This window comes from Mustelus asterias, chromosome 23, assembly GCF_964213995.1.
Source record: "Mustelus asterias chromosome 23, sMusAst1.hap1.1, whole genome shotgun sequence".
In the NCBI taxonomy this organism is placed as follows: domain Eukaryota; kingdom Metazoa; phylum Chordata; class Chondrichthyes; order Carcharhiniformes; family Triakidae; genus Mustelus; species Mustelus asterias.
In genome coordinates, this window is record NC_135823.1 from 44986462 (window position 1) to 45014193 (window position 27732).

Sequence of the window (27732 nt, forward strand, 5' to 3'; positions counted from 1 at the left end):
AGAGGTTAGTTACAAGCAAGATTTTCACATATTCTTAAAACTTTCTTACTGATCACACTGGCAAGTTTATTCCATGATGTGGAGATGCCGGCGTTGGACTGGGGTAAGCACAGTAAGAAGTCTCACAACACCAGGTTAAAGTCCAACAGGTTTATTTGGTAGCACAAGCCACAAACTTTCGGAGCACGGCCCCTTCATCAGGTGAGTGGGAGTTCTGTTTACAAACAGGGCATATAAAGACACAAACTCAATTTACAAAATAATGGTTGGAATGCAAGACTTTACAGGTGATCAAGTCTTAAAGGTACAGACAATGTGAGTGGAGAGAGGGTTAAGCACAGGGTAAAGAGATGTGTATTGTTTCCAGCCAGGACAGTTAGTGAGATTTTGCAAGCCTAGGCAAGTCGTGGGGGTTACAGATAGTGTGACATGAACCCAAGATCCCGGTTGAGGCCGTCCTCATGTGTGCGGAACTTGGCTATCAGTTTCTGCTCAGTGATTCTGCGTTGTTGTGTGTCGTGAAGGCCGCCTTGGAGAATGCTTACCCAAAGATCAGAGGCCGAATGCCCGTGACCGCTGAAGTGTTCCCCAACAGGAAGAGAACACTCTTGTCTGGTGATTCATTCATCCGTTGTCGTAACGTCTGCATGGTCTCCCCAATGTACCATGCCTCGGGACATCCTTTCCTGCAGCGTATCAGGTAGACAACGTTGGCCAAGTTGCAAGAGTATGTACCGTGTACCTGGTGGATGGTGTTCTCACATGAGATGATGGCATCCGTGTCGATGATCCGGCACGTCTTGCAAAATCTCACTAACTGTCCTGGCTGGAGACAATACACATCTCTTTAACCTGTGCTTAACGCTCTCTCCACTCTCATTGTCTGTACCTTTAAGACTTGATTACCTGTAAAGACTCGCATTCCAACCATTATTTTGTAGATTGAGTTTGTGTCTTTATATGTCCTGTTTGTGAACAGAACTCCCACTCACCTGATGAAGGGGCAGCGCTCCGAAAGCTTGTGGCTTGTGCTACCAAATAAACCTGTTGGACTTTAATCTGGTGTTGTGAAACTTCTTACTGTGTTTACCCCAGTCCAACGCCGGCATCTCCACATCATAGTTTATTCCAGTCAGGGGTTTTGAACTTGTATGAATGCTTATCTAATTATTGGTTTGATCATTAGAAGAGATAAAAATAAAATAACGTAATAATTTTCTCCAGTTATACAAAATACTGTAGGCAAATTTAATATGTTCTATAAACCAGGGAACAGGAATTAACAACATGGAATAAACCGGAGGAGATCCTGAATGTCGCGGTTCTCCTTTTCTGCAAGATTTACATTTCTGATGATAGTTTGATATTATAATGATGTAGAAATTATATAAATACACTTCCTGCATCAATTTCCAGCAATCACTTGGATTAAAGCCATATGAAAATCCTATGCATCTATGATAAGCATTCATTATTCCTAGGGGTTATGTTGCATATTGTAATCCTTTGAAAATACCAGTAGGAAAATTCCCTCAACAGTTTAAGGCACTGTGTTTTTTTTACTTTTTCTTTCTGTAAGCATTTCTCAACAAGCCTTTGAGTCTGTTTGATGAAAAGGATTACTGGCACCAGTGGGTCTGCCAATGGGAATTCAATCTTGTTGGTTTGGATCATGGAGAGATGTGATTCCAGGCAGGTCATGCTGCATGACTGCACTCTGCGCCCATCTGCTAATGTCTACGCACTTGCATTTGTGGACAGAGATGGGCGGGAAGATCACACTTTGGCAGATAGTGAATGCAGTTGTTCCAATTTACAAAACGAAATTGGGACAGCAGGACTGATGGCATCACTAAGATACATGAATGCTCAACTGGCTGAACATTTATCAGAAGCATTCCAATTACATTATGGCATGCTTTCAGTGACCCTACAGGAAAGAAGGCCTGGCCTGAATAACCACACTTGTCATGATGCTACAATATTTGCAAGCTTTGTTGCAATGACAATGGCAATGACTTTGGAAAATTATCTTCATGGAATTGGGTCAGCAAAGAATCAAATGTAAACTATCTGTTGATAGCATACTGGCAACATTAGGGTTGGCACAACCAATGGCATTAATGATCAACTGCAGACTCAAACCTATGTCGGTCTCTTTCTAGGTCTCCGACAATTTGAGTACAAGAGGATTGCACCATGAAATGGGATGCAGGGCAACTCTCCTCCAACTACCTCATGTATTTCAACTATTTCCACCATTTTGGCAGTCATCAAACCATAGAACCATAGACAGGGGCCTAAAGACTCATATTGGATTTCCTTTTCCTTCATTTTGACAGGAACGTCTTAGCCCCCCTCACCCTTCATCTTGGGCAAGGTTTGCCAATAGGTTGAAGAGACCCTTCGAGCTTTGCAAAGACGGTATGAATTTCTGACTGGCTGGGTAGGTACTTCCCTTGAATTGATCACCACCCTTTATGTAGTTTACCGCTCCCACTCCCAGCTCAGACTATTGATAATGATGTTGTGTAATGGGCTGACCCAAGAAATGATTCGATTCTGCCGAGATTGGCGCCATTTTATCAAAGAAAAAACCCTGCACCTGTACAAGTTTGGCCTCCATGACTTACCATGGATCCACAGGGCACATCATGTTGAAAAATCTCATCATTACAATCAGTAACCATTAGCTTAATTAAACAATGCACCATTATTGGGACAAATATAATGTATATTCTGTGGGAAGTTATGCAATACAACTCTTGAGTCCAAGCTGTTCACAGCAGTTCTAAACAGGATGTACTGCCGGAAGGAATGTACTGCTGGTTGAATAGAATGAAATGCGAAGAGGCTTGACTTCCTTTCAGCACAGCTGAACATATGGCGTATTTGGCAAAGACTTTGGTTACACTTAAAACAGCAGACTTTTTCAAAGTGAAACCCAGACATTGGTTAACATTAACTGAATACATGGAACCTGCCGTCAATATTTTATTTCTAGTCAAAAAATTATTTTTAATCATGTTTATTCATATTGTAAAGTTTCAAGCTGGATGTTTTGTTTTACTGATCAAAACCAAATTGTTCAGAAGAATTTGATCTGTTTAAAACCTGTTTGCTTTAAGTTACTTTATCAGCAGTACAAAGGCCACAAACAAAAATATTTCACTGTTTAGCCATCAGAAGTTTAAAAAACTTTAAAATAAGAAAAACATTTGAGTTTTCTGAGTCCTAACTAATAATTGTAGGTAGTATTAATCTAGATTTTAAAAAGCAAGAACTCCTCAAGATAATGTTTCTCATTTTCAATAAATTATAACCATTCGGTCTTTAAACTTGTTTTAATTCTTTTCGTGAGATTAGTTCACCGATTAAACATCAGAAATTATTAAACAGAGGTTAACTGAAACACTTCTTTCTTCCCCCTTCAAAACAGTTATTTCTGGCTTAACTATTCACAATGTTCAACAGTTAGAAAAATGTAATAATTTTATATTGATCTTTGGCCGTGGTTTTATTCCAGATATTAGAATGTATTACAGAATAGCCAGACCTGGGCTACATTGTCAGTTGAAGTTTATGCAAATTCCACTGTCCTGGGTGATGGACCAGCACAAGTGATGGAATGCAGGACAAAAGTCAGAAAGCAGCAGGGGAGATTTACCGCTGTGTATCGGGGCGGGGGAGGCAGTCCGCCATTGACTGGCGGAGGGATCGTCTCACCCGCCGTTGTCAATGGGGTTTCTCGTTAAATGTGTCCCTCCCCACCGTGAAACCCATAGTGGGGGTGTGCCGTTGGCAGGACCAGAAGATCCCGCTGGCATGAACGGCTGGAAAGTTTCGGCCACAGTAATAAAATCAGCTAAGAGAAGTAGGTAGTAATTGATGAATTCTAGACTCAGCAGCCAGGAGGATAGTTCTGAGGTCCAAAGACAAAGGGCCTGATTCTATCATCAAGTTGCGCCCGTTTTCGGGCGCGAAAACTTGGTAAAGTGAAGTGAGGCGAGTAGCGCGATCCGTGCCCGCCTCACGGCAGTTCCCCCTTTACCAAGGCCCTAAAATGGCCGCGATAAATGCATGCATTTAAATTGACTTAATGTGCTGCACACCCAACTTTACCAGCACCTCCCCCTTTACCACTGCATTCGCCCATCCAGAATCGGCACGAAACAGACATGCTCTATAAAAGTCCGATTTGGGCGCTCCAATTAGTGAGGCTTAGTGCTTAGTGTCCGATGGCTCTCTGCTTGAGGTTGGTAGGGGAAGGGGTGGAAGGTGGTCCGTTGCCACTCCGCCTGAGATCAGTGGGGAGGGAAGGAGGATCTGCTGCCACTCCGCCTGAGATCAGTGGGGAGGGAAGGAGGATCTGCTGCCACTCTGCCTGAGATCAGTGGGGTGCAAGGGGGATCCATTGCCACTCTGCCTGAGATTGGTGCAGGGGAAGGAGGGTTCGCTGCCACTCTTCCTGTGATCAGTGAGGGGGAAGGGGGGATCCGCTGCCACTCTGCCTGAGATCGGTGGAGGGGGGGAAGGGGGGAGGGGCCCGCAATTGGTTTGGGTGGCAGGGGGATAAGGGGTCAGTAATGTTGTGGGGATGGGGCAATGTCTGTGGGGGCCAGGGGGAGGCATTATCCCAGCCCGGGAGGGATGTGGCAGGGGAGCAGCATTCTATCTTTTTTTTTCTGTGCATGCGCAGTTGGAGGCGCCGATCGGAGCTGCAGGATTTCTGGCGCGTTAAGCCCCGCCCACAGGCTTGTGCAGCGCAATTCGGAATCGCTGATATTTTTTCAGGCAGAGGGCACCTGAGAACGTGTCTAAAATCCGGATCTGAAATACTCCCAGTTTCAAGTCCGCCCAGCACTTAGAATCGAAATGGTAAAATAGGGCCCAAAGAGTAAATTTTACACCGGTGCTGCAAAACTAATGTTGCAGATTGGCTGTGTGTTATAGAAACCGTCTGAATTACATTGTGATTGATGTCAATGGAAATAAACCTCAGGTGATTTCTACAGTGGGCACTGCTCAGCAATGTCTGCTGACCAGCTGGGAAGCTCCCCCCATGAAGTAGGTGGGATAGAGAGAGGAGAAAATACATATGCAGCAGGCAGGACAAGTGAGAAAGATTTCTAAAGAGAGGGACAAGCTGAAAAAGTGGTATCCGAGTTTCTTCCATTTACTTTGGCAATTCTTGGGAGTTTTTGTGTGACAAATTGAGTTGTCATTATCTACTATGATGTTCAAGTTTACGTTTTTTGATGATTTATGGCGATTGTTTTATGATTCAGCACATTTGTCTGCATCCCTCCATCTGTTGGTGGGACTTCACAATAACTGTCAAGCAGCTCTGTCTTTGGGGGGTGGTGGGGGGGGGGGGGGGGGACGGGGGGACGGATGTGGCTGGATCATGAATCAAAAATAAACCATTGCTGCTCTACCCAAATGCGGAAAATAAACCATTATTAATGGTTAGCAAAGTGAGGGAGGAAGCACAAAGCGTAGGAAATGGAAGGTAACGAAAATAAAGAAAATACTTCCAATTTCATTTTCATTGCTGTAACATTGCAAAACAGTGGATGATTTACTTAAAAATGTGAGGTAAACTGGTTGTAATAGGCCATTAATCTTTACATATAAACAAAAGAGGTTTAGAAGGATAAGAGTGTTTTGATGATGATCTAATTTGTGAAGTTGGTGGCCTGTTAAAGAAATGTTCACGGTTACAGGTTCAAGATCCTCTGGAAAAGTAGGAATTATTTTCAATCAAAAACAGAAAATGCTGGAATATCTCAGCGGGTCTGACAGCATCTGTGGAGAGAGAATAGAGCCAACGTTTCGAGTCGAGATGACCCTTCGTCAGAGAGCTGACGAAGGGTCATCCAGACTCAAAACGTTGGCTCTATTCTCTCTCCACAGAGATTGTCAGGCCTGCTGAGATTTTCCAGCATTTTCTGTGTCTGTTTCAGATTCCAGCATCTGCAGTATTTTGCTTTTATATTATTATTTTTAATCAATTGATCACACTCTAGATCTTTCTCCCAAAGAAAATTATCTCACATTTTGTATTAAAGCGGAAATGCTGGCACAATGTCCATTTGAGGAGAAGCACATTAAATGCAAATTTATGTCCCATGGATGTAGTGTTTTTAAAACTGTCCCACTTTGTAACTATCCCGTTCTTTCTACTCTTCAATTCTATTTCTTCCTCCTGTTTGTCTTTCAATCGCAGTGGAGCAGGGCTTGGGTAGGAACTGTACTGAAAAGACTAGGCAATCTTTGGATATTTAGAATCATAGAATCCTATAGTGCAGAAGGAGGCCACTCGGCCCATCGAGTCTACACCGACCACAATCCCACCCAGGCCCTATCCACATAACACCATGTATTTACCCTAGCTAGTCCCCCTGACACTAAGAGACAATTTAGCATCACCAATCCACCTAACCCGCACACCTTTGGACTGTGGGAGGAAATGGCAGCATCCGGAGGAAACCCACGCAGACATGGAGAGAACATGCAGACTCCACACAGACAGTGACCCAAGCCGGGAATCGAACCTGGGTCCCTGGCGCTGTGAGGCAGCAGTGCTAACCACTGTGCCACCATGCTGCCTGTGCAGAGTTTAACTCTGCATCTGTCTCTCACCTGAAGTTTCTGGACAGTGAGCGCCATTAGCTGAACCATTATTTTGACAGCTAAATCTGGACAATTAAATTTTAAGATTTATTTTAAAAAACGATTGGTTTCTTTTTTTTAATGTTGGATTTTTAAGAGGTATATAGGGGTGGGCGGATGACCCAAGCAACATTGCCGCTGATAAGATTTGAACATTTCTTTTACTACTGCCTCCTGGCTGTAAGAATGAATGTGGATGGCACGGTGGCACAGTGGTTAGCACTGCTGCCTCACAGCGCCAGGGACCCGGGTTCGAGTCCTGGGTCACTGTCTGTGTGAAGTGTGCATGTTCTCCCCGTGTCTGCGTGGGTTTCCTCCCACATTCTGAAAGACGTGCTGGTTAGGTGCATTGACCCGAACAGGCGCCGGACTGTGGCGACAAGGGGAATTTCACAGTGACTTCATTGCAGTGTTAATGTAACCTTACTTGTGACTAATAAATAAACTTATGAGATTTTATTTTTGAGGGATAATAAAAGGAGTATCTACGTGATGTTAAGTTGCCCACTTTTAAGTGAATATTAAATTTGAGATAATGAACATGCTGTTTCATGCACTCTGGGCACAGCAAAGAGATACCAGCAGGAGAAGTCTTTTAATTACATGTGATCTCCTTTAGTGTTGCTCACTGATAAAATATAAATGGTTTAGCAGTGAGGGGGTGAAGCATATTTTTATGCTTCTCTCATGAGGTCACATGATTCGAGGACTTGGTAGGCGGGATTTCCAAGCCTTGCTCGTCCCGAAACCGTAAAATCCTGCCCGAGGTCAATGGACCTTTCCATTGTCTGCCCCGCATCTGCTCTGATTCCCGTGGTGGGCGGGGCGGTAAAATTCTGGCTGTGTGACTGAATACACTAAAGGCCTCTCATCCTAGTGCTACCACTGGCTGGTGGTGTGAATGCCATTTGCCCCTCATGAATGCTCATTAAAACAGCTGCCCACTAGCATGTCAGATTTGATGTCCGATTGCTGAGGAAAGAGTTCAATTATATTATTAAGTAAGACATTTTTCCAATCCAAGGAGGTATCTGCATTCTGCACCTTGAAGATCGTGGGTTAGGGCTTCCAAAGGGTTCTTCTAATCTCCTGAGGTGATGGATCAGTGTTAACACTTGGGATGGTGCTCAAATAGGTGCTTACCCCTCTTCACTATAGTTTTTACCTAAGATAGGGTGGAGAATTGGAAGAACATGTGCAAAAATTCCAGTATACATGCCATTGATAGGGCATGGGTGAATACAGAGGAGGTTAAAAGTGCAGAGGATTGAGTGAAAGTTTGGGCTGGAAGGCAGTAGGTATATTGGATTTAAGAAGGAGACTTGGGAAGTCATGGGCTTAAGGAGCACTCATTGGGATCATGTTATGTCCTTCTCTTCAACATAAACATACCAATCACAAGACAAGGATTGGTGAAATAATAATATAGGTTCTTTATTTGAAGATAAGACTATATAGAAAGAACATTAACTGGGAGATGTGTATTACATCTGAGACCTGCTCCTGCTGCTTGTAGATGGAGTACATACAATTCATGAGGTTAATACATCACATCCTGCTGAGGTGGTGGTGATTGACAAGACCATAAGACCATAAGACATAGGAGCGGAAGTAAGGCCATTCGGCCCATCGAGTCCACTCCACCATTCAATCATGGTTGATTTCAACTCCATTTACCCGCTCTCTCCCCATAGCCCTTAATTCCTCGAGAAATCAAGAATTTATCAATTTCTGTCTTGAAGACGCTCAACGTCTCGGCCTCCACAGCCCTCTGTGGCAATGAATTCCACAGACCCACCACTCTCTGGCTGAAGAAATTTCTCCTCATCTCTGTTCTAAAGTGACTCCCTTTTATTCTAAGGCTGTGCCCCCGCGTCCTAGTCTCCCCTGTTAATGGAAACAACTTCCCTACGTCCATCCTATCTAAGCCGTTCATTATCTTGTAAGTTTCTATCAGATCTCCCCTCAACCTCCTAAACTCCAATGAATATAATCCCACGATCCTCAGACGTTCATCGTATGTCAGGCCTACCATTCCTGGGATCATCCGTGTGAATCTCCGCTGGACCCGCTCCAGTGCAAGTTTAAGATTCGCCTCCTTAGAGATACATGTACCTCTTATCACAATGTCCCCATTTTTCTAACTAAATGTTCACCTTTTTAAGAATCAAACTTTTGACATGATGCCACAGCAAAAAAGAAATTGGGCAGAATTCTCTCATTCCCCCTGTGTGTGGGTTTTGTGGCAGGCGGAAGCATAGGAACAAGAGGGAGCCAATAAGTCAGAAACCTGCCAACGTAAAATCGCATTGCAATTCTCCCAAGGGCATGTTGCTGATGAGTTGGTCTCCCCACTGGCTGGTGGTGTGAATGCCATTTGCCCCTCATGAATGTTCATTAAAACAGCTGCCCACTAGCATCCTATCAGGCCTTCCAATCTTGTGAAATTAGCCGATTAATCAAGAGTGGTTTGCACAAAACGGACCTCAGTTTGTAAGACGCTTTCTGCCATAGAGTTGCACTGTCCCTAATGCCGAGGCAGACTGCTTCCTGCCCTCTAATCTCCATGTCAAGCTGGTCTCCATGGACAGCACTGTGCTGCTGGACCCATGGACCCTCATGTGTCTGTCTCGTGCCTGGGGTTGGGGAGTACAGGGGCCTCCTTCCCCCCTGTGCCACACACCAGTTTCTGTCACTGTGCTTTGAGATTCATGCAGCTATCACATCAAAGGTCCCCATTTCAACTGGCGGTGGAGTGTGAGTGGAGGGGGATGGTGTGGGTGGCCTGACAAAGACAAGGGAAGATAATGTGGAAGGAGGGCTGTGAAAAGGATGGGAGAGGGCAGAGGAGCAAGGAGGTGGACAAAGATGATGAGCAATGGAAGGCAGAGGTTTTGCAGGTGAGCTCGCCTGTGCATAACTAATGAGGTTCTAAGTGGACGGCACAGTAGCATGGGGGTTAGCGCTGCTGCCTCACAGTGCCAGGTTCAATTCCGACCTTGGGTGACTGTCTGCGTGGAGTCTGTATGTTTTCCCCATGTCTGCGTGGGTTTCCTCCGGGTGTTCCTGTTTCCTCCCACAGTCCAAAGATGAGCAGGTTAGGTTGATTGGCCATGCTAAATGGCCCCTTAGTGTTCCAAGATGTGCAGGTTAGGGGGATTAGCGGGTAAATGCGTGGGTTTACAGTGATAGGGCAGGGTGTGGGCCTGAGTAAAATACTTTGTCGGAGAGTCAGTGTGGGCTTGATGGGCCGAACGGCCTCCTTCTGCCTGTACTGGTTCTATGATTCTAAGTGCAGAATCTGAAGTGGCCAATGGCAACAGCCTCTCAAAAACGGTGAATTCCACCCAATTTGTGTGTGAATAAACAGGTAGATAAATAAATAAACAATGCAGTAAATTTACACGTCTCTGAAATGTGGTGGATTGCTTATCTGTCCAGATTTCCTCATGGTGATATTTGCTGGAGGCCGCTGTACATTTTCAGAATGCTTGTTAGGGGTGCTTTGTTTGTGGTATATTTCTGATTGTATTCTTTGTGCACAGGAATGCTCAGTGTTTTTGGCTGTGGTATTTGCTTCGAGTTGGCATCTGTCTCATTACACTGTCATGCCATTTGATGTTCGTATGTGATCCAATCTTATCCCTGTAGATATTGATGATTTCTGATGGATTCTATGTGTTGGGTGTTATACTCAAACTTTCTGTCTGATGTTCAAGTTGAGTAATTTGTTACCTGCATGCTAGTCATGGGTATCTCTCACCTCACCCTGTTTTTCGAGTAATGTATCTTGTACTCCTGAGAGTACCGATGAGTGATGACTGGGGAGTGTTGACCGCTGAATAGTAATTCTGCACTGGTTCTGCAGTATGATGAAGTGTGCACATTCAGAATGGGTATGCATATTCAGTTCACATTTTGTGGCACAAGGCGTGTTGGCTCATGATCTGCGTTGCAGAGTGGATTATCTTCTCCCCGTATAAGCACAGGGTTTCCAATCGTCCTTCTTGTAGTTAGTGGGCCTCATCGATGTCTTGATGATACCATGGATGGTCCTTAGGCCTGAGATTACTGGACCCATGGTGTCCACAATGTAAATATCTGGGGTGAGCAGGGTGAATTTGTGCAGTGACGTAACTGCAATCATTCCCAGGGATGGAATCTCTGAGCTAATGGCATTTGCTACCAAATAAACCTGTTGGACTTTAACCTGGTGTTGTTAAAACTCTTATTGTGTTTACCCCAGTCCAACGCCGGCATCTCCACATCATGGAATCTCTGAGCCATATCATACAATGAGTTCAGCATTGGTTAGTTGAGCAATCCCTTGCCATTTGTATGGTTAAGTATATTTCAGAGTGAAAAGTGGAAGGATGCTTGCACCAGTATCCAGTTTTGCATACAGGTTGTGCTAGGCCTGCATTGCGGGCGTATTATCTGGACAGTGGCAAATGTTTCTGATGGTGCCACTGTGCCAATACATTTTCTGATGTTTACTGTATTGAATGCCAATCGGCTCACTTTGTGTGTTGATGCATTGGTTATCTTCTTCATCTGACTGTATAGCTTGGTTAGACATTATATGAATCTTGTCCTGATGCTGTCTCTTATGCGCGCTTGGCCATTTGGAACTCTGTCTGCCTGGCTTTTGGGTGCGGCATCGCAAGATGTTGAACCACTTGTTCCAACTGTTGATTTCTGCATTGGCGCTTCCAGTTTCCTCTGCTGCCACATGCCTTGCATATATTGTCCAAAGCTGGGCAAATTCTGGGTGAATGCATGAGGCTACATTGACCACACTCTGATAGGAGACCTGCTGCCTTCCAATTAAGTGTTGGAAACTCTGTGGTAATTTCTTTTAGCTTTTCATAGGATTTTTAATGCTATCGGGAACTTTTGATAGTTCTTCTAAAGTTAATTTAGCTCTGATTTACAGTACTCTAAGTGGCCACTGTCTTAGCTGGTCATAAGTAACTGCTTGACTGCAGGGGGGGTGCTGCTGAGTTCTTTGATTTTTTTTTCCTTGGTTAACTCTAAGCTCTAAGGGATTTTCACAGTAAATTCATTGCAGTGTTGATGTAAGCCTACGTGTGACACTAATAAATAAACTTTAAAACTTTAAACTGTTTAAACTTTAAGTTGTGCTCAGAAAGCAGTGATTTAAGCAGGATAATAAACTTCAGGCTTCAGAAGTACAATTAAACAGCGAAAAAGGCTTTTTTTAACAAGGTGCCTTTGGCTGTTGGGAGCTGTTAACAGATGGATTTGTTATCCTAGCCCAGTCTTTTACTGTCTGTTCATTCTGCTTAAAGTTAAACATTTCAGAGTCAACTACTTAGGCCAGAATTCTCCAGCCATTCATGCCCCGGCACCGCTATAAGCGAGGATGGAGAATTTGGCGCACAACCAAATCTCTGTTCACTGCACCGGGATCAGAGAATCCCGCTGGCATGAATGGTCAGAGAATTCCGGTCTTAATTTATGTCCCTGCTTCAAATTTACAGCAGGTAGACCTACACTGATCCAGCTCTCCCAAAACTGAATAATCATACCAGGACCTGGAGCCTGTTGGCTGTGAGCTGTGACAATATCCCAGAACGAAGGTACAGAGTGTAGGATTCATAAAGAATCACTGAAACACAGTGAGGCTTTATAGCTGTTTCATTGTCACCCTAGTTCTTTTCTCCTGCAACATGTGAAGGGTTGAGGCTTGTATAGTTCTCAGTCAAATCTTCGAAAACTATGCTGCCACCATGTGACGTTCCAAAACAAGTGTGTTTTGTTGGTTTAATGCCTCTTAAATGAATGATATCGCTGATTTGAGCTAGGGGCCAGATGAGGATTTTTGTCACATGAAGGGATTAATTATTACCACATACGTTATTCCCTATGGTACATAGACAATGTTTTATTGATCTATGGTTTGAGGTACAAATGAAGAGATTAATTTAAGATATGAATCATGATGCTTGTTCTCCAGTCAGGTGGGTAATAATCCATATAAATGTCCCAATCACACAATAAGGATTGGGGAACCAATAATGTGATTTCTTTATTTGAAGATAAGACTGCATACAAAAAAAGTTTACTGAGAAACTGTGTGTAATACATGCCACTCCTACTGTTGGTAGATTGAGTACAAGTCAAGGGAATAATTCAACACATCCTATCAAGGTGGTGGTGACTGACAACAGTCTAAGATAGGCCTCCTATACCTCATATCATAACAGAGGAGATGTAGGAGAGTGTGAGGAATGTGGGGAAGGTTCTATTTTGAAGTATTTTTGCTGCACTCTTGGCAGTCCTGTCTAGGATTAGGGCATCATTTGAAATTGCAAGTGTTTATCAAGTTACATGTTTGGAGAAGCCCTGAGGTTATTTTTTTTAAATGAACTAATGGGGGGTAAAGAGGAGATTTATTAGAGCGTCACCGCGGATAATGAACTTCAGTTCTAAGCAAAGACTAACTGGGATTGTTCTCTCTGGAGTAAAGAATGTGAAAGGCAGATTGAATAGAGGTATTCAAATTACGAAGGATTCAGTTAGAGTAAAGAGTAACTATGAGTAACTAAAGGAAAGAATACACAGATTGACAAAAGAAATAGGGGAGATGAAAATATTTTTACACATTAAGTTACGATTGGAATTCACTATCTGGAAGTGGATTCAATCGTAACTTACAAAGGGAATTAGATAAACACTGGAGCAACTTTAAACACCATCGTACAATGTTAATTTAGAAGAATATTGAAGAAGATGAAATACTTACCAATTTGACCTTTGTTGTGTGGATGTTATTTCTTTTTGGGGCAGAATCCATGATATCTACAGCTCCAGGCTGGAAACACACGTAAAATTGTCCTTAGAAAACAAAGTTAATTCAACACTAGATAGCACAGTTGTTCTTTCAATATCAAAACAATAGCATGTATACCTGGAGGATGGCGAACAGTAAAAGAAGGTGGTCCATAGGAGTTTGCGAGCCACAAAAGCAAAACTGTTCAAAATCATGAGCTGAACTTACGTTTGGCATCTGAGAATGGAAAATCTTTGTGGTAGCAATCCACTATTTTGAGATGTGAACGCACGCATCTTTGTCAGCCCCTCAGCTCCAATGTCAGTTCTCAATTTCATTTTGATCAAGCTTAGTTTTCTATCTTTGCAATCTATCTCATCCAATGACCATTTATTGGTCAGCCACAACACAACTGGGGCTGAAATTACGTCCCCAAATAAGGATGAGAAGAGAGGCAGACAAGGACAACATTTTGTGCCACCAGTTGGTGATATCGTCCTCCTCTGGGGGTCTTCCCCCAACAGCGGGAGCAAGGATAAAAGAGCTACCTGCTTGCAAGGGGCAGGCAACAAATTCAGGTAAGTTATAGGCCAATTACAGTCAATTACAGAGGATGACTGGCATCTTCCAGTTGCCCTGAGTAGCAGCCACACCTCCCCCTCCCCCCCCACCCCCTCGCAAGTATTGAGACAGGCCAGCTGCCTGGAGGTGACCTCCTGATGGCAGACCAGGTGGCATGTATTCCAGTCAGGCATCGAGGCTCTTCCTGCCTACCTGGTGACAGCTATGGCTGCACGCCTCCTAGCGGACAATTTTAAAGATGCTGTGAGGGTGCCTCAGGATGGAGGACCCCTCTCTCTCCCCCTTACCTGCAATGGCAGACTGCAGTCTCTCCCCACCCTCGAGGGTCTCCTATTTGCCCTCCAGCTTTGAGAGCCCACCCACCATCCTTACTTGGACGGAAAAGATGCCCCATTGGCTAATTCAGGGAAATTCACTGCCAGGTGACTGCTTGTAGAGTTGCTGCCCCCCCCCCCCGCCCCTCCCACCCCCCAACAATTTGACCCAAAGTTCCCCGGATGTCAGTATGTTGTCCCTGAACTTCAAAAGTGTTTCAGCTGACCAGCCAGCTTTCCTTTGCAGAAAAACTGGAAAATAGTTTGACTTTAAATTTTAAATCGAAGCAAAGGTATTGCTAAACAATAAGTCATGGTTGACAATATATTATAGAAACTGGCTGCTGAATGCCAGGCAAGAAATGAGGCAGAATTAATACTCATCAATCTGTACACTGGCCAGGTGGATGAATTGTCATATTTTCAAGAAACAATATTGTTCACATTTAATTTTAAATGGGACTCTCTTTGGCGCAATAGTCCTTAAATCAGTTTCAATGTCAGGTCAATAAAAAGCATACCAGGTAAAGGGAAGTGGAAGATAAACCACATTCAAATAACAATCAACTTCATAACACAAACACCTTATAGATGAGATTTTACAGCTCGACCCGAGACCGGAAATTCCTGCCCAAGGTCAACGGGCCTTTCCATTTGATTTTGATTTGATTTATTATTGTCACATCTATTAGTATAGAGTGAAAAGTATTGTTTCTTGCTGGCTATACAGACAAAGCGTACTGTACATAGGGAGGGAAAGGTGTGTGTGCAGAATGTAGCGTTACAATCATAGCTCGGGTGTAGAGAAAGATCAACTTAATATAAGGTAGTTCAATTCAAAAGTCTGATGGCAGCAGACATTGATATAGATTGGCATTGGCATTGACATTGGCAGCAGATGGCATTGTCCGCCCCTCGCCCGCTCTGATTCCCGTGGCGGGCGGGGTGGTAGAATTCCGGCCTATATTTTAGAATGAGAAGTATGTGTTCTGATGGCCATGAAAGGCAGGGGGAATCATCGAGAGATCTCCCTGTGGGCTTCTTGGAGTACAAGTTTCCTTATTGAGCGAGTGGAGGTTCTCCCAATGAGAAGCAGTCAGCGGTGATTTTAAACCTGCAGCTTAACCCAGACTGGGGTTGTAGGTCCCGAGGTGAAGACTGTCTAGCTGTGAGCCAAGTGTGCGACCCTTCCCTCTGGTGCCCAATAAAGGGTGTTTGGTGAGAGGAAACTAGCATTTGGCTGAGTTACGACAGTGTGTGTTCTTGGTTAATGAGTGTATGTGGCCCAGGGGCTCTTAAATGAATGCAATCACTGATTGGTGCTTTGGGCCAGATGAGATATTTTTAATCGCAGAAAGGATTAATTATTACCATATAAATTATTCTCTGTGTTACATGGTCACTGGTTTATTGATCTGAGGTTCAAGGTAAAATTAAGAGACTAATTTAAGATCTGCTACATGATGCATATCCTCCAGTGGTGTCCCCGCCCCCTGCCAATATTATTCCAATATTTGAGAATGTAATGTGATTAAAGTTATTCTTTTCCATGTTTTAGCTTCTACATTTCCATTCTATGAGAATAATCCATTCAATGTTTTGTGAGGCACTTGGACAGATGGTGGGATTGAGATGGGAATTGTTCAGAATGAATGTGTGAGCCAGGGGTACCTGACTGATGGATATGAGACTGTGTGCAGCACGAACAATGTTTTGAAGTTGATTTGAACATTAATACCGTTATTAACAAATAAAACACTGCAACAAAAGAAATTATATTTTTCCACTCATCAAAATACTCATGACTTGATCATGGGGTCATTGGGGTGTTTCACAGGCTTCTGTCTTAGTTTCATTTTTTTGTCCTGTCAAGCAAACATCTCTTTCAATAAACCTGTTGTGTGTGACTTTGAATCTATGTGTGAAAACGGCAGCCGGAATTCTCTGATCTTGCACACGGATGAGGTTCCCTGGTCCCACTGCTGTGAATGGAGATTTAGCTGAACGCCAAATTCTCCATTCTCGCTGGCAGTGGTAGCAGGGTGTGCGGGATCCGAGAATTCCTGCCTACATCTTTTATTTTTTGTAATTGCGGCACGGTAGCACAGTGGTTAGCACTGCTGCTTCACAGCTCCAGGGTCCCGGGTTCGATTCCCAGCTCGGGTCACTGTCTGTGTGGAGTTTGCACATTCTCCTCGTGTCTGCGTGGGTTTCCTCCGGGTGCTCCGGTTTCCTCCCACAGTCCAAAGATGTGCGGGTTAGGTTGATTGGCCAGGTTAAAAAATTGCCCCTTAGTGTCCTGGGATGTGTAGGTTAGAGGGATTAGTGGGTAAAATATGTGGGGGTAGGGCCTGGGTGGGATTGTGGTCGGTGCAGACTCGATGGGCCGAATGGCCTCCTTCTGCACTGTAGGGTTTCTATGATTTCTATGATCTCCAATAGGGGTTCTGGGTTTTAAACACACTCTTTGCAGCTTTAGTGAAAAAGTCAAAACTTCTCAAGTTCCTCTTCCTAATTCAACCTTCCCGTCCCTCATAATAACTTGGTGAACCTGCAATGCCCTTTTTCTATTATTGTGATATCCCTTCTATTTGAGAATGATCAAATCCACGCAGTCTATGTCCTGCTATGGTCTTGGAAATTTTCTCACTGAGGAGGAACTCAGTTTCTCACGAACTTGATCGGGTTTTTCGAGGAAGTGACGAAGATGATTGATGAGGGTAGTGGGTGTTGTCTACATGGACTTCAGTAAGGCCTTTGACAAGGTCCCTCATGGCAGACTGGTGCAGAAAGTGAAGTCGCATGGGATCAGAGGTGAGCTGGCAAGGTGGATACAAAACTGGCTCGGCCAAAGAAGACAGAGGGTAGCAGTGGAAGGGTGCGTTTCCGAATGGAGAGCTGTGACAAGTGGTGTTCCTCAGGGATCAGTGCTGGGACCTTTGCTGTTTGTAATATATATAAATAATTTGGAGGAAAATGTAACTGGATTGATTAGTAAGTTTGCGGACGACACAAAGGTTGGTGGATTTGCGGATAGTGATGAGGACCATCAGAGGATACAGCAGGATATAGATCAGTTGGAGACTTGGGTGGAGAGATGGCAGATGGAGTTTAATCCGGACAAATGTGAGGTAATGCATTTTGGAAGGTCTAATACAGGTAGGAAATATACAGTAAATGGCAGAACCCTTAAGAGTATTGGTAGGCAAAGGGATCTGGGTGTACAGATACACAGATCATTGAAAGTGGCAATGCAGGTGGAGAAGGTAGTCAAGAAGGCATACGGCATGCTTGCCTTCATCGGCAAGTTTAAAAATTGGCAAGTCATGTTGGAGCTTTATAGAACCTTAGTCAGGCCGCACTTGGAATATAGTGTTCAATTCTGGTCGCTACACTACCAGAAGGATGTGGAGGCTTTGGAGAGGATGTTGCCTGGTATAGAGGGCATTAGCTATGAGAGGTTGGAGTCAGCTTTTTCCCAGGGTGGAAGAGTCAATTACTAGGGGGCACAGGTTTAAGGTGTGAGGGGCAAGGTTTAAAGGAGATGTACGAGGCATATTTTTTACACAGAGAGTGGTGGGTGCCTGGAACTCGTTGTCGGGGGAGGTAGTGGAAGCGGATACGGGAGTGATTTTTAAGGGGCATCTTGACAAGTACATGAAGAGGATGGGAATAGAGGGATATGGTCCCTGGAAGGGTAGAGGGTTTTAGTTAAGTCGGGCAGCATGGTCAGTGCAGGCTTGGAGGGCCGAAGGGCCTGTTCCTGTGCTGTAATTTTCTTTGCTCTTTGAGTTCAGGATGGCTGTGAAGGTAGCAAGACCCGCTTCCCCCAGACTGTCTAAGCCTCCATCTGCCCGGGCCTCACTCACTGTTGCTGCAACTGCTGCTTCTCCTTGCTTCCCTATCCCACTCTGCCAACTTGACTCCTGTACTCCTTTAGTGGGCTGGTACCTGCGCAGGAGGGCAAGAGGGTGACCAAGGGTGAACTACGTCACCCTGAACGCACCCTGGTTGTCAAAACAAATGGCCATATAGACTTGAGCTCTCACTTGAATAACTGCTTGTACTACAGAACATTATCCTGGGGCACAGTGCCCACTGTTCGCCAGCACATTGTGCTGGCACCTGGGCCAATTGAGAGAGGAGCAATAAAGCCCAAGCCTAGGCCCCTCAAAGACACAGGCTCTGGTGGTTAGCACCACCCATCTCTCTTGGGCCCTGGTTAATGGATGTTTTTTGGGCAAGAGGAAGGTTTGTAGGGGAGTTCCCCAGGAATTCAGTGTTGGGACCCTGGCCTAGATCTTGATGTACAGGGTACAATTTCAAAATTTGCAGATGATACAAAACTCAGTAGCATTGTGAACTGAGAATGATAATGTCCTTCAAAAGGACATAGACAAGTTGGTGAAATGAATGAACAGATGGCAGCTGAAGCTCAATGCGGAGAAATGTGAGGTGATTAATTTTGGAAGAACATAGAGAGACAATATAAAATGTCAAACTCTAAAGGCGGTGCAGGAGCAGAGTAACCTATGTGTATATGTGCATAAGTCATGGAAGGTGATAGGACAGGTTGAGAGCACAATTAGTAGAGCATGTAGTATCCTAGGATTTATTTATAGGGACATAGAGTACAAGAAAAAGGAGGCGATGTTGAACTTGTGTAATACACTTGTTAGAGTCAGAGTCATAGAGGTTTACAGCATGGAAACAGGCCCTTCAGCCCAACTTGTCTATGCCATCCAACTTTTACCATTAAGTTGCCCGTGTTTGTCCTATCTCCCTCAATACCAATTTTACCCCTGTAACTGTCTAAGTGCTTTTTTAAACACAAGATTGTACCCGCCTCTGCTACTGCCTCTGGCAGCTTGTTCCAGACACTCACCACCCTCTGTGTGAAAAAATTGCCCCTCTGGACCCTTTCCTTTCTCTCCCCTCTCACCTTAAACCTTTGCCCTCTAGTTTTAGACTCCCCTACCTTTGGGAAAAAATGTTGCCTTATCTATGCCTCTCATTATTTTACAGACCGCGATAAGATCACCCCTAAGCCCCCTACGCTCCAGAGAAAAAAGTCCCAGTCTATCCAGCCTCTCTTTATAACTCAAACCATCAAGTCTTGGTAGCATCCTAGTAAATCTTTTCTGCACTCTTTCTAGTTTAATAATATCCTTTCTATAATAGGGTGACCAAAACGGTACAGAGCATTCCAAGTGTGGGTTTACCAATGTCTTATACAACTTCAAACAAGACGTCCCAACTCATGTATTCAATGTTCTGACCAATGAAGTGAAGCATGCCAAATGTCTTCTTCACCCCCTGTCCACCCATGACTCCAATTTCAAGGAGCTATGAACCTGCACCGCTAGATCTCTTGGTTCTATAACTCTCCCCAGCATCCTACCATTAACTGAGTAAGTCCTGCCCTAATTTGATCTACCAAAATGCATCACCTCGCATTTATCTAAATTAAACTCCATCTGCCATTCATCAGCCCACTGGCCCAATTGATCAAGATCTCGTTGCAATCCTAGATAATCTTCTTCATTGTCCACTATGCCATCAATCTCGTTTTGGTTTTAGATTCCAGCATCCGCAGTAATTTGCTTTTATCGACTGATTAGGGACAGTCAGCAATGTTTTGTGAGTAGAAAATCATATCTCATGAATTTGATTGAGTTTTTTGAAGGGGTAACCGAGAGGTAGATGAGGGCAGTGCAGTCGATGTTGTCTACATGGACTTTAGCAAGGCCTTTGACAGGGTACCGTTGTTGCATAAGGTTAAATCTCACGGAATCCAGGGTGAGGTAGCTAATTGGATAAAAAATTGGCTTGATGACAGAAGACAGAGGGTAGAAGTAGAAGGTTGTTTTTCAAACTGGAGGCCTGTGACCAGCGGTGTGCCTCAGGGAACGGTACTGGTTCCATTGTTATTTGTCATTTATATTAATGATTTGGATAAGAATTTAGGAGGCATGATTTGCAGATGACACCAAGATTGGTGGCATAAACCGATGTCTATACTGCAGGGTGATGGAATGAAAGATGAGTCATAGCCACAGAAACCAGGGGAAAAGGCTGCTAATGGCAGTCCATAGAGAGAATAAAGAGTGTGAATGGCCAAATGGCATTTACCCCATATATCCAACACCTCTCACATCACTCATGGCACCTTCCCATGCAATCGCAGACGGTGTAACACCTGCCCCTTTACCTCTTCCTTGCTCACCATCCAAGGTCCAAAACACTCATTCCAGGTTAAGCAGTGTTTCACTTCCACCTCTTTCAATCTGGTCTATTGCATTCGCTGCTCCCAATGTGGTCTCCTCTATATCGGAGAGACCAAGCGTAGACTGGGTGATCGCTTTGCTGAGCACCTTTAGTCTGTGCGCAATCAGGACCCTGACCTTCCGACTGCCATTTTAACACACGATCCTGCTCCCATGCCCGCATGTCTGTCCTTGGCTTGCTGTAATGTTCCAGTGAAGCTCAAACTGGAAGAACAGCATCTCATCTTCCGACTAGGCACTTTACAGCCTTCCAGTCTCAACATCGAATTCAACAACTTCAGATGATTTGCTCTACCCCACCTCGACCCCTTTGTTTTCATTTTATTTAATTTTTTACTGTTTTCTACCTTTTATTTCTTTATTGTCTTTCTTCATTTTCCTTACCCTCCCCCCACTCTTTTCCCCTATTTTCCTTACCTTTTCTCCCCCTTTGCTTCTTCTTTTCCCTTTTTTCTAAATTTTACCTCTCTTCCACTTAATCTATCCCCTCCCCCCACATCTTCATCTGCCACAGCTTACCCTCTGATTTCAGCTTCTCTGTCGTTTGGCCATTCACACTCTTTATTCTCTCTGTGGACTGCCATGAGCAGCCTTTTCCCTGGTTTCTGTGGCTACGACTCACCTTTCATTCCTTTACCCTACAGTATAAATATCTCCCACTTTCTGTGCCTTTTAGCTTTGACAAAGGGTCATCTGGACTCAAAACGTCAGCTCTTTTCTCTCCTTACAGATGCTGCCAGACCTGCTGAGATTTTCCAGCTTTTTCCCTTTTGGTCCCTAATCAGTCCTTACGTCTCTAAATGTCTGTAGATCCTGTCTCTCAGAATATCTTCTAACAACTTACCCACCACAGACATTAGACTCACCTTTTTCTTGCAGCCCTTTTTAAACAAAGGCATAACATTTTCCACCCTCCAATCTTCAGGCACCTCACTTGTAACTATCGATGATTCAAATATCTCTGCCAGGAGACCCGCAATTTCCTCCCTAGCCTCCCACAGCGTCCTGGGATACACTTCATCAGGTCCCGGGCATTTATCTACCTTGATGCACTTTAAGACTTCCAGCACCTCCTTCTCTGTAGTATGTACACTCCTCAAGACATCACTATTTATTTCCCCAAGTTCCCTAACATCTATATCTTTCTCATGATGAGAAATATTCATTTAGGATCTCACCCCTCTCTTGTGGCTACGCACATAGATTACCTGTTGATCCTTAAGAGGCTCTATTCTCTCCCTAGTTAGGCTTTTGCCCTTTCTGTATTTGTAGAAGCTCTTTGGATTCTCCTTTGCCTTATCTGCCAAAGCAATCTTGTGTCCCCTTTTTGCCCTCCTGATTTCTCTCTTAACTCTACTCCGACACTCTCTGTACTCTTCAAGGGATCCACTTGATCCCAGCTGCCTATGCATGTCATATGCCTCCTTCTTCTTTTTGACCAGGGCCTCAATATCCCGAGTCTTCCAGGGTTCCCTACTTCTGCCAGCCTTGCCCTTCACTCTAAAAGGCATGTGCTTACCCTGAACCATGGTTAACATACTTTTGAAAGCCTCCCACTTACCAGCCGTCCCTTTGTCTGCCAACAGACTCCCCCAATTAACTCTTGAAAGTTCTTGCCTGATTTAGAATTTTAACTTATGGGCCAGACCTATCATTCTCCATAGCTATCTTAAAACTAATGGAATTATGGTCACTGGTCCCAAAGTGATCCCTCACTAACATTTCTGTCACCTGCCCTTCCTTATTTCCCAAGAGGAGGTCAAGTTTTGCCTCTCTCTAGTCGGGCCAGCCACATACTGAATGAGAAATTCCTCCTGAATACACTCAACAAATTTCTCTACAACCAAGCCCCTCATACTATGGCTGTCCCAGTCAATGTTGGGAAAGTTAAAGTCCCTTGCTATTACCACTCTATTTTTCTTGGAGCTATTTGTAATCTCCTTACATATTTGCTTCTCAGTTTCCCGCTGACTATTTGGGGGCCTGTAGTACAATCCTATCAAAGTGATTTCCCCCTTGTTATTTTTCAGTTCTACCCAAATAGACTCAGTGGGAAAACCCTCAGATATATCCCCTCTCAGTACTGTTGTGATGTTCTCCCTAATCAAAAACGCAACTCCTCTCTTACCTCCTGTTCTATCCTTCCTATTGCATCTGTACCCTGGAACATTGAGCTGCCAGTCCTGTCCCTTCCTTAGCCATGTTTCAGTAATAGCTAGACTCAGCTAGAGTATTGCATCCAGTTCTGGGCACGGAACTTTAGGAAGGATGTGAAGGTATTGGATAGAAGGTGCAGAAAAGATTGACAAGAATGATTCCGGGGATGAGGAACTTATGAAGATAGATTGGAAAAGTTAGGACTGTTTTCCTTGGAGAAGAGAAGGCTGAGAGGGGGTATTTGATAAGAGATTCTGGACAGAGTAGATAGGGAGAAACTGTTTCCACTTGTGAAAGGATCAAGAATGAGAGGGCACAGATTTAAAGTAATTGGCAAAAGAAGTGAAGGTGATATGAGAAAGAACATTTTTGGAGGGTATAGTGCTGCTCCAGAATCTTTTATTTAAAGGCTTTAATGGCTAAACCTGTAATCCACCTCTCTGCATGGTTCGTAGGGACCATAACAAATAGTTACCAACATTGCCTGCAACATTTAGATTCCTCCCTTTAACTCAATAGCCTTTGGGCCAACTCAAACTGCTCAAATCCTGACAACAGTACAAAATAATGCTAAGTTACATCACTCAAGAAATACACATTGATATAAACTTCTGGAGGCCAACTGGGAAATTTAAAATGAACATGAGAACAATTCCGAACATGAATAGCTAGGAAAAGTCATTGGCTCTTCCGTAACTCTGATTCCAGTCTTACCTCACTTCTAATACCTCCTACTTTATCTTTGGCACCCCCGATTTAAAAGCTGGATGGTAAACTTTACTCTGCTAATTGGCTGTCCAATATACACTTTAATTGATTTTTCTTTCTACTGATCTCAGTGGAATCTACTCTATTAAATGTCTGACTGGATTTTCAATCATTAACATTGGTGTTGATTTTAATCCTCACCATTTCCAATATTGAAGCTACTTGTTTCCAGGAGAGACACAAGCAGAGGCTTTGACTCATTGATGGCAACAATAGGAACTGGATGGAAATCCTCCAGCAAACACATGGGGCTGTACGACGTGTGACGCAGAGGTGGCTGGAGTGATTTCTGCCTGCGTTATTTTGTGGGGCACAAGGGCAAGTTTAGTTACGAGTTTCTGGAGTTTGAGTTCAGGCCGGACACTAAGGGCCTGATTTTACCATTTTGAGTCTAAGTGCCAAATCCGGGCATCAAATAGATCCGCACCTGGAATCTTCTTTGCAATTGATCTATTACTTAAATGTCTTATCAAGTGTTTCTTTCTAACTCTATGTAAGCCACATTCTACACCTACATCCTTCTGTTGAGAAATCCATGTTCCACGATTGTCTTTGATTCGCTCCTATTCCTCAAAGGGCTTAGTAAAAAGTTCCCATATGATCACTGGAGTCATTTTAAAGTAACTGGTTGGCCTTTTGCTCCCGGTGTATTTCTTTCCTTTTTAAGATAAAAATATATATAATTGACAGCCACTTTACAGCTTTCTATACAAACTTGCTCTGTTATTTCTTCCCTTTTCCCCCCAGGATCCTTTGACATAATCCATCCCTGCAATTTATGTATCTTCAGTTTAAACAACTGCTATTTCCCTTTGAATTGCCTCCATTAATAATAACCACCTTTGGTTGTTCTAAAATTTCAACAGTCACCTCCTCTGGCAAAACGGAGACAAAATACTTACTTAAAATCACTGCCATTTTTTTATCTCCACCCGTGCCTTGATCATCTTCTCTCTACTATCATGGGGCAGCACGGTGGCACAGTGGTTAGCACTGCTGCCTCACAGCTTCAGGGACCTGGCTGCAATTCCGGCCTTGGGTGACTGTGTGGAGTTTGCACATTTTCCCTGTGTTTGTGTGGGTTTCCTCCGGGAGCTTCCACACTCCAAAGATGTTCAGGTGAGGTGGATTGGCCATGCTAATTTGCCCCTTAGTGTCCCAAGATGCATAGGTGAGATGGATTAGACATGGTGAATGCGTGGGGTTGTGAGGGCAGGGTAGGGGAAAGGGACTGGGAATGATGCTCTGTCGGAGAGTCGGTACAGACTCGATGGGCCAATTGGCCTCTTCTGCACTGTAGGGATTCTATGATTTAATGTCTATCGAAAATGGTTCATTGCTCTTTTGTAAATTTTACTAATTGTCTCTCTTACCTCTCAAATTTTTAACATGTTTTAGTGCATCTTTCCTTTTTTCATACAGCATTTATCCTAGTTTTCCTTTTATTTAGGCTGTAAGTTTCAAATTGGACATAAAATCACAGAATCCCCATCCTTGAGTATTTTTATTCTCCCTTCCTGAAATGTATTTGATTTAATTTCTTTCCACCTCTTGTTTAAATATTTCCAGTTTCTGATTTGTGATTCTATTTACCATTTTGCCTTCTGCTTAATCTAGCCAATCTTTTTGCTTATTGCTATAATTTCCTCTATTCCAGTCAAGTAGCCCTGCCCTCAATCTTCCTTTTTCTATTCTTACACTCAATCTGATGATATTACAGTTGCTGTTTCCTATTTTGCATTCATTAATGGGACATGGACATGGCTGGCTGGCCAGCATTTATTGATGTGGAGATGCCGGCGTTGGACTGGGGTAAACACAGTAAGAAGTCTCACAACACCAGGTTAAAGTCCAACAGGTTTATTTGGTAGCAAATATATTTGCTACCAAATAAACCTGTTGGACTTTAACCTGGTGTTGTGAGACTTCTTACAGCATTTATTGCCCATCCCTAGTCCCCCTTGAACTGAGTGGCTTGCTAGGCCATTTCAGAGGGCAGTTGAGAGTCAACATTGCTGTGGCTCTGGAGTCACATGTTGGCCAGACCAGGTTAGGATGGCAGATTTCCTTCTCCAATAGAATTAGCGAACCAAACGGATTTTTCCAACAATCGTTTCATGGTCATCAGTAGATTCTTAATTCCAGATATTCTTTATTGAATTCAAATTCCAACATCTGCCATGGCGAGATTTGAACCCAGGTCCCCAGAACATTAGCTGAGTTTCTGAATTAATAGTCTAACGATAATACTACCAAGCCATTACCGCCCCTTGTGGGTCACAGTGGCCATTTAAAAGTCGGGGAGTATTCCTCAATACTTCTTGACTTTTAAATTGCCAACTTGCTCTGAACCAGGTTAGGTAGTGAATTTTAAACAAAAACAAAATACTGCGGACGCTGGAGATCTGAAATAAAAACAGAAAAACCCAGCAGGTCTGGCAGAAACAGAATTGACTGGCAATATTTTCTGGTCCCGCCCGCCCCTGGGATCGTCATGTTCCGACAAAAGTCAATGGGCTGTCGAATGCCCCAGTGAGTCACGCCGTGACGGGGCTGGAACATCCCCAACAATGTTTCAAGTTCAATACAATTCTTCTTCAGAACTGTTTTAACAGTTGCCAGACCCGCTGAATTTTCCCAGCACTTTTCGAGTGGGGTTTTTCTCCCACTCCGCGGTGTGTTTCGCAGCAGCGGGAGGTGGCACATGCTCGCTGGCGACAGTATGTTATGGTCCCATCACGGGAGTAGGTTGGCGGCGGGACCCTAAGAGTCTGCTGGTGTGAACAGGAGCAAGAATTCTACGTTCGCTTTTATTTCAAGTAGTGAATCTTGTTGACAGGATATGAACCTTAAAAAAATAGCTCTGAACACATTGGCAAACAAATCTCATCACTTTTACAATGGATATTTCTCTGTTAGAATTCTTTGCCTAAACTGCTGTTGAAGCAGTTTAAACTCTTTTCCAAGGAAATTGGTGTAAAAAAAACATAATAAAAAAAGCCTAAAGTGTGTAGGAGGGTGGGATTACTCTAATGAACTCATTAAAGGTGAAAATGACCATGGATCTACCTAGGATAAATAGCTAGAAGCATCTAGCATAGACTTCATGGGGTGAAGGGGGGTGGGGTGCGGAGGGGGCTGGAAAACCCACCACAGGAAGTGGGGTGTGGAAAACCCAGCCATTGATTTGGATTTAGGCTTATAGGAAGTGATGTTACCATTATGTGTGTGATGTAATAGCACAGTGGTTAGCACTGCTGCCTCACGGCGCCAGGGACCAGAGTTCAATTCTGGGTGATTGAAGCACGAGGTACAAGGCTTCAGCGATTGAAGGCTTTTATTGACAAACAATGGAACTATCTAACACGAGTACACCATTCCAGACTGGAGGGGTCCCGCCTGAGCAGAGGGTCTTATACCTCTCCCCAGGAGGCGGGGCCCGACCGGGATGTGCCATAACAACATCCACCACAGGTATATTAATCCCACAGTGTAAACACCCTAACCCAACAACAACATTATAACAACCCCCACAGTGGCAACACCCTAACCCAACAGTAACATTGGAATAACCCCACAGTGGTAACCAACGATGGTTCACCACATTCACCCCTCCTTTAAAAACAAAGGCCGGCGGGGTGCGAAAACAGGTCACATATGTACAAAATTCACAAGTCCAGACGGTCTGGAGGACTGCACCGTCGCTGTGATCTCCTCAACACCGGTTGCGACACCGGAGCAGCTGCTTGCGGTGGCGTTCTCTCCAAAACAGCGTCCGGCTGTCCCCTCAAGGACTCCCGGGCCGGTTGACCCTGGTGAGGCAGTGGTGCAGGGGATCCTGGAACCTTCTGTGGTGGCGCCGATCTCCGAGTCTCAGGCAAGCTGTACATGGGAGTATAACTGTTATGCACTGGTCCCGGTGCTGACTGCGCCACGTCTGGGGAAGAAAGAAGTGAAAGGGGGTTCGTGACAGGGGGTATAGGAGCGACAGGAGTTGCTACGTCCCCTGCGGGCGCCAGGTCTCGAATCGAGACCGTGTCCTCTCGCCCGTCAGGATATGCCACATAGGCATACTGAGGGTTGGCGTGGAGGAGTTGGACCGGTTCGACCAAGGGGTCGGACTTGCGGGCCCTCACATGTCGCCGCAGAAGGA

General features: G+C 44.2%; 1 protein-coding gene across 1 annotated transcript in view; it reads right to left on the bottom strand.

Annotated features, from left to right (window-relative positions):
- rgs11 (regulator of G protein signaling 11) overlaps window positions 1–27732 on the bottom strand; it is a 93408-nt gene that overhangs the window by 42811 nt on the left and 22865 nt on the right. Inside the window, exon 3 of the mRNA XM_078240418.1 lies at window positions 13445–13513. Coding sequence (XP_078096544.1) covers window positions 13445–13513 — 69 coding nt within the window. The remainder of the gene's footprint in view (window positions 1–13444; window positions 13514–27732) is intronic.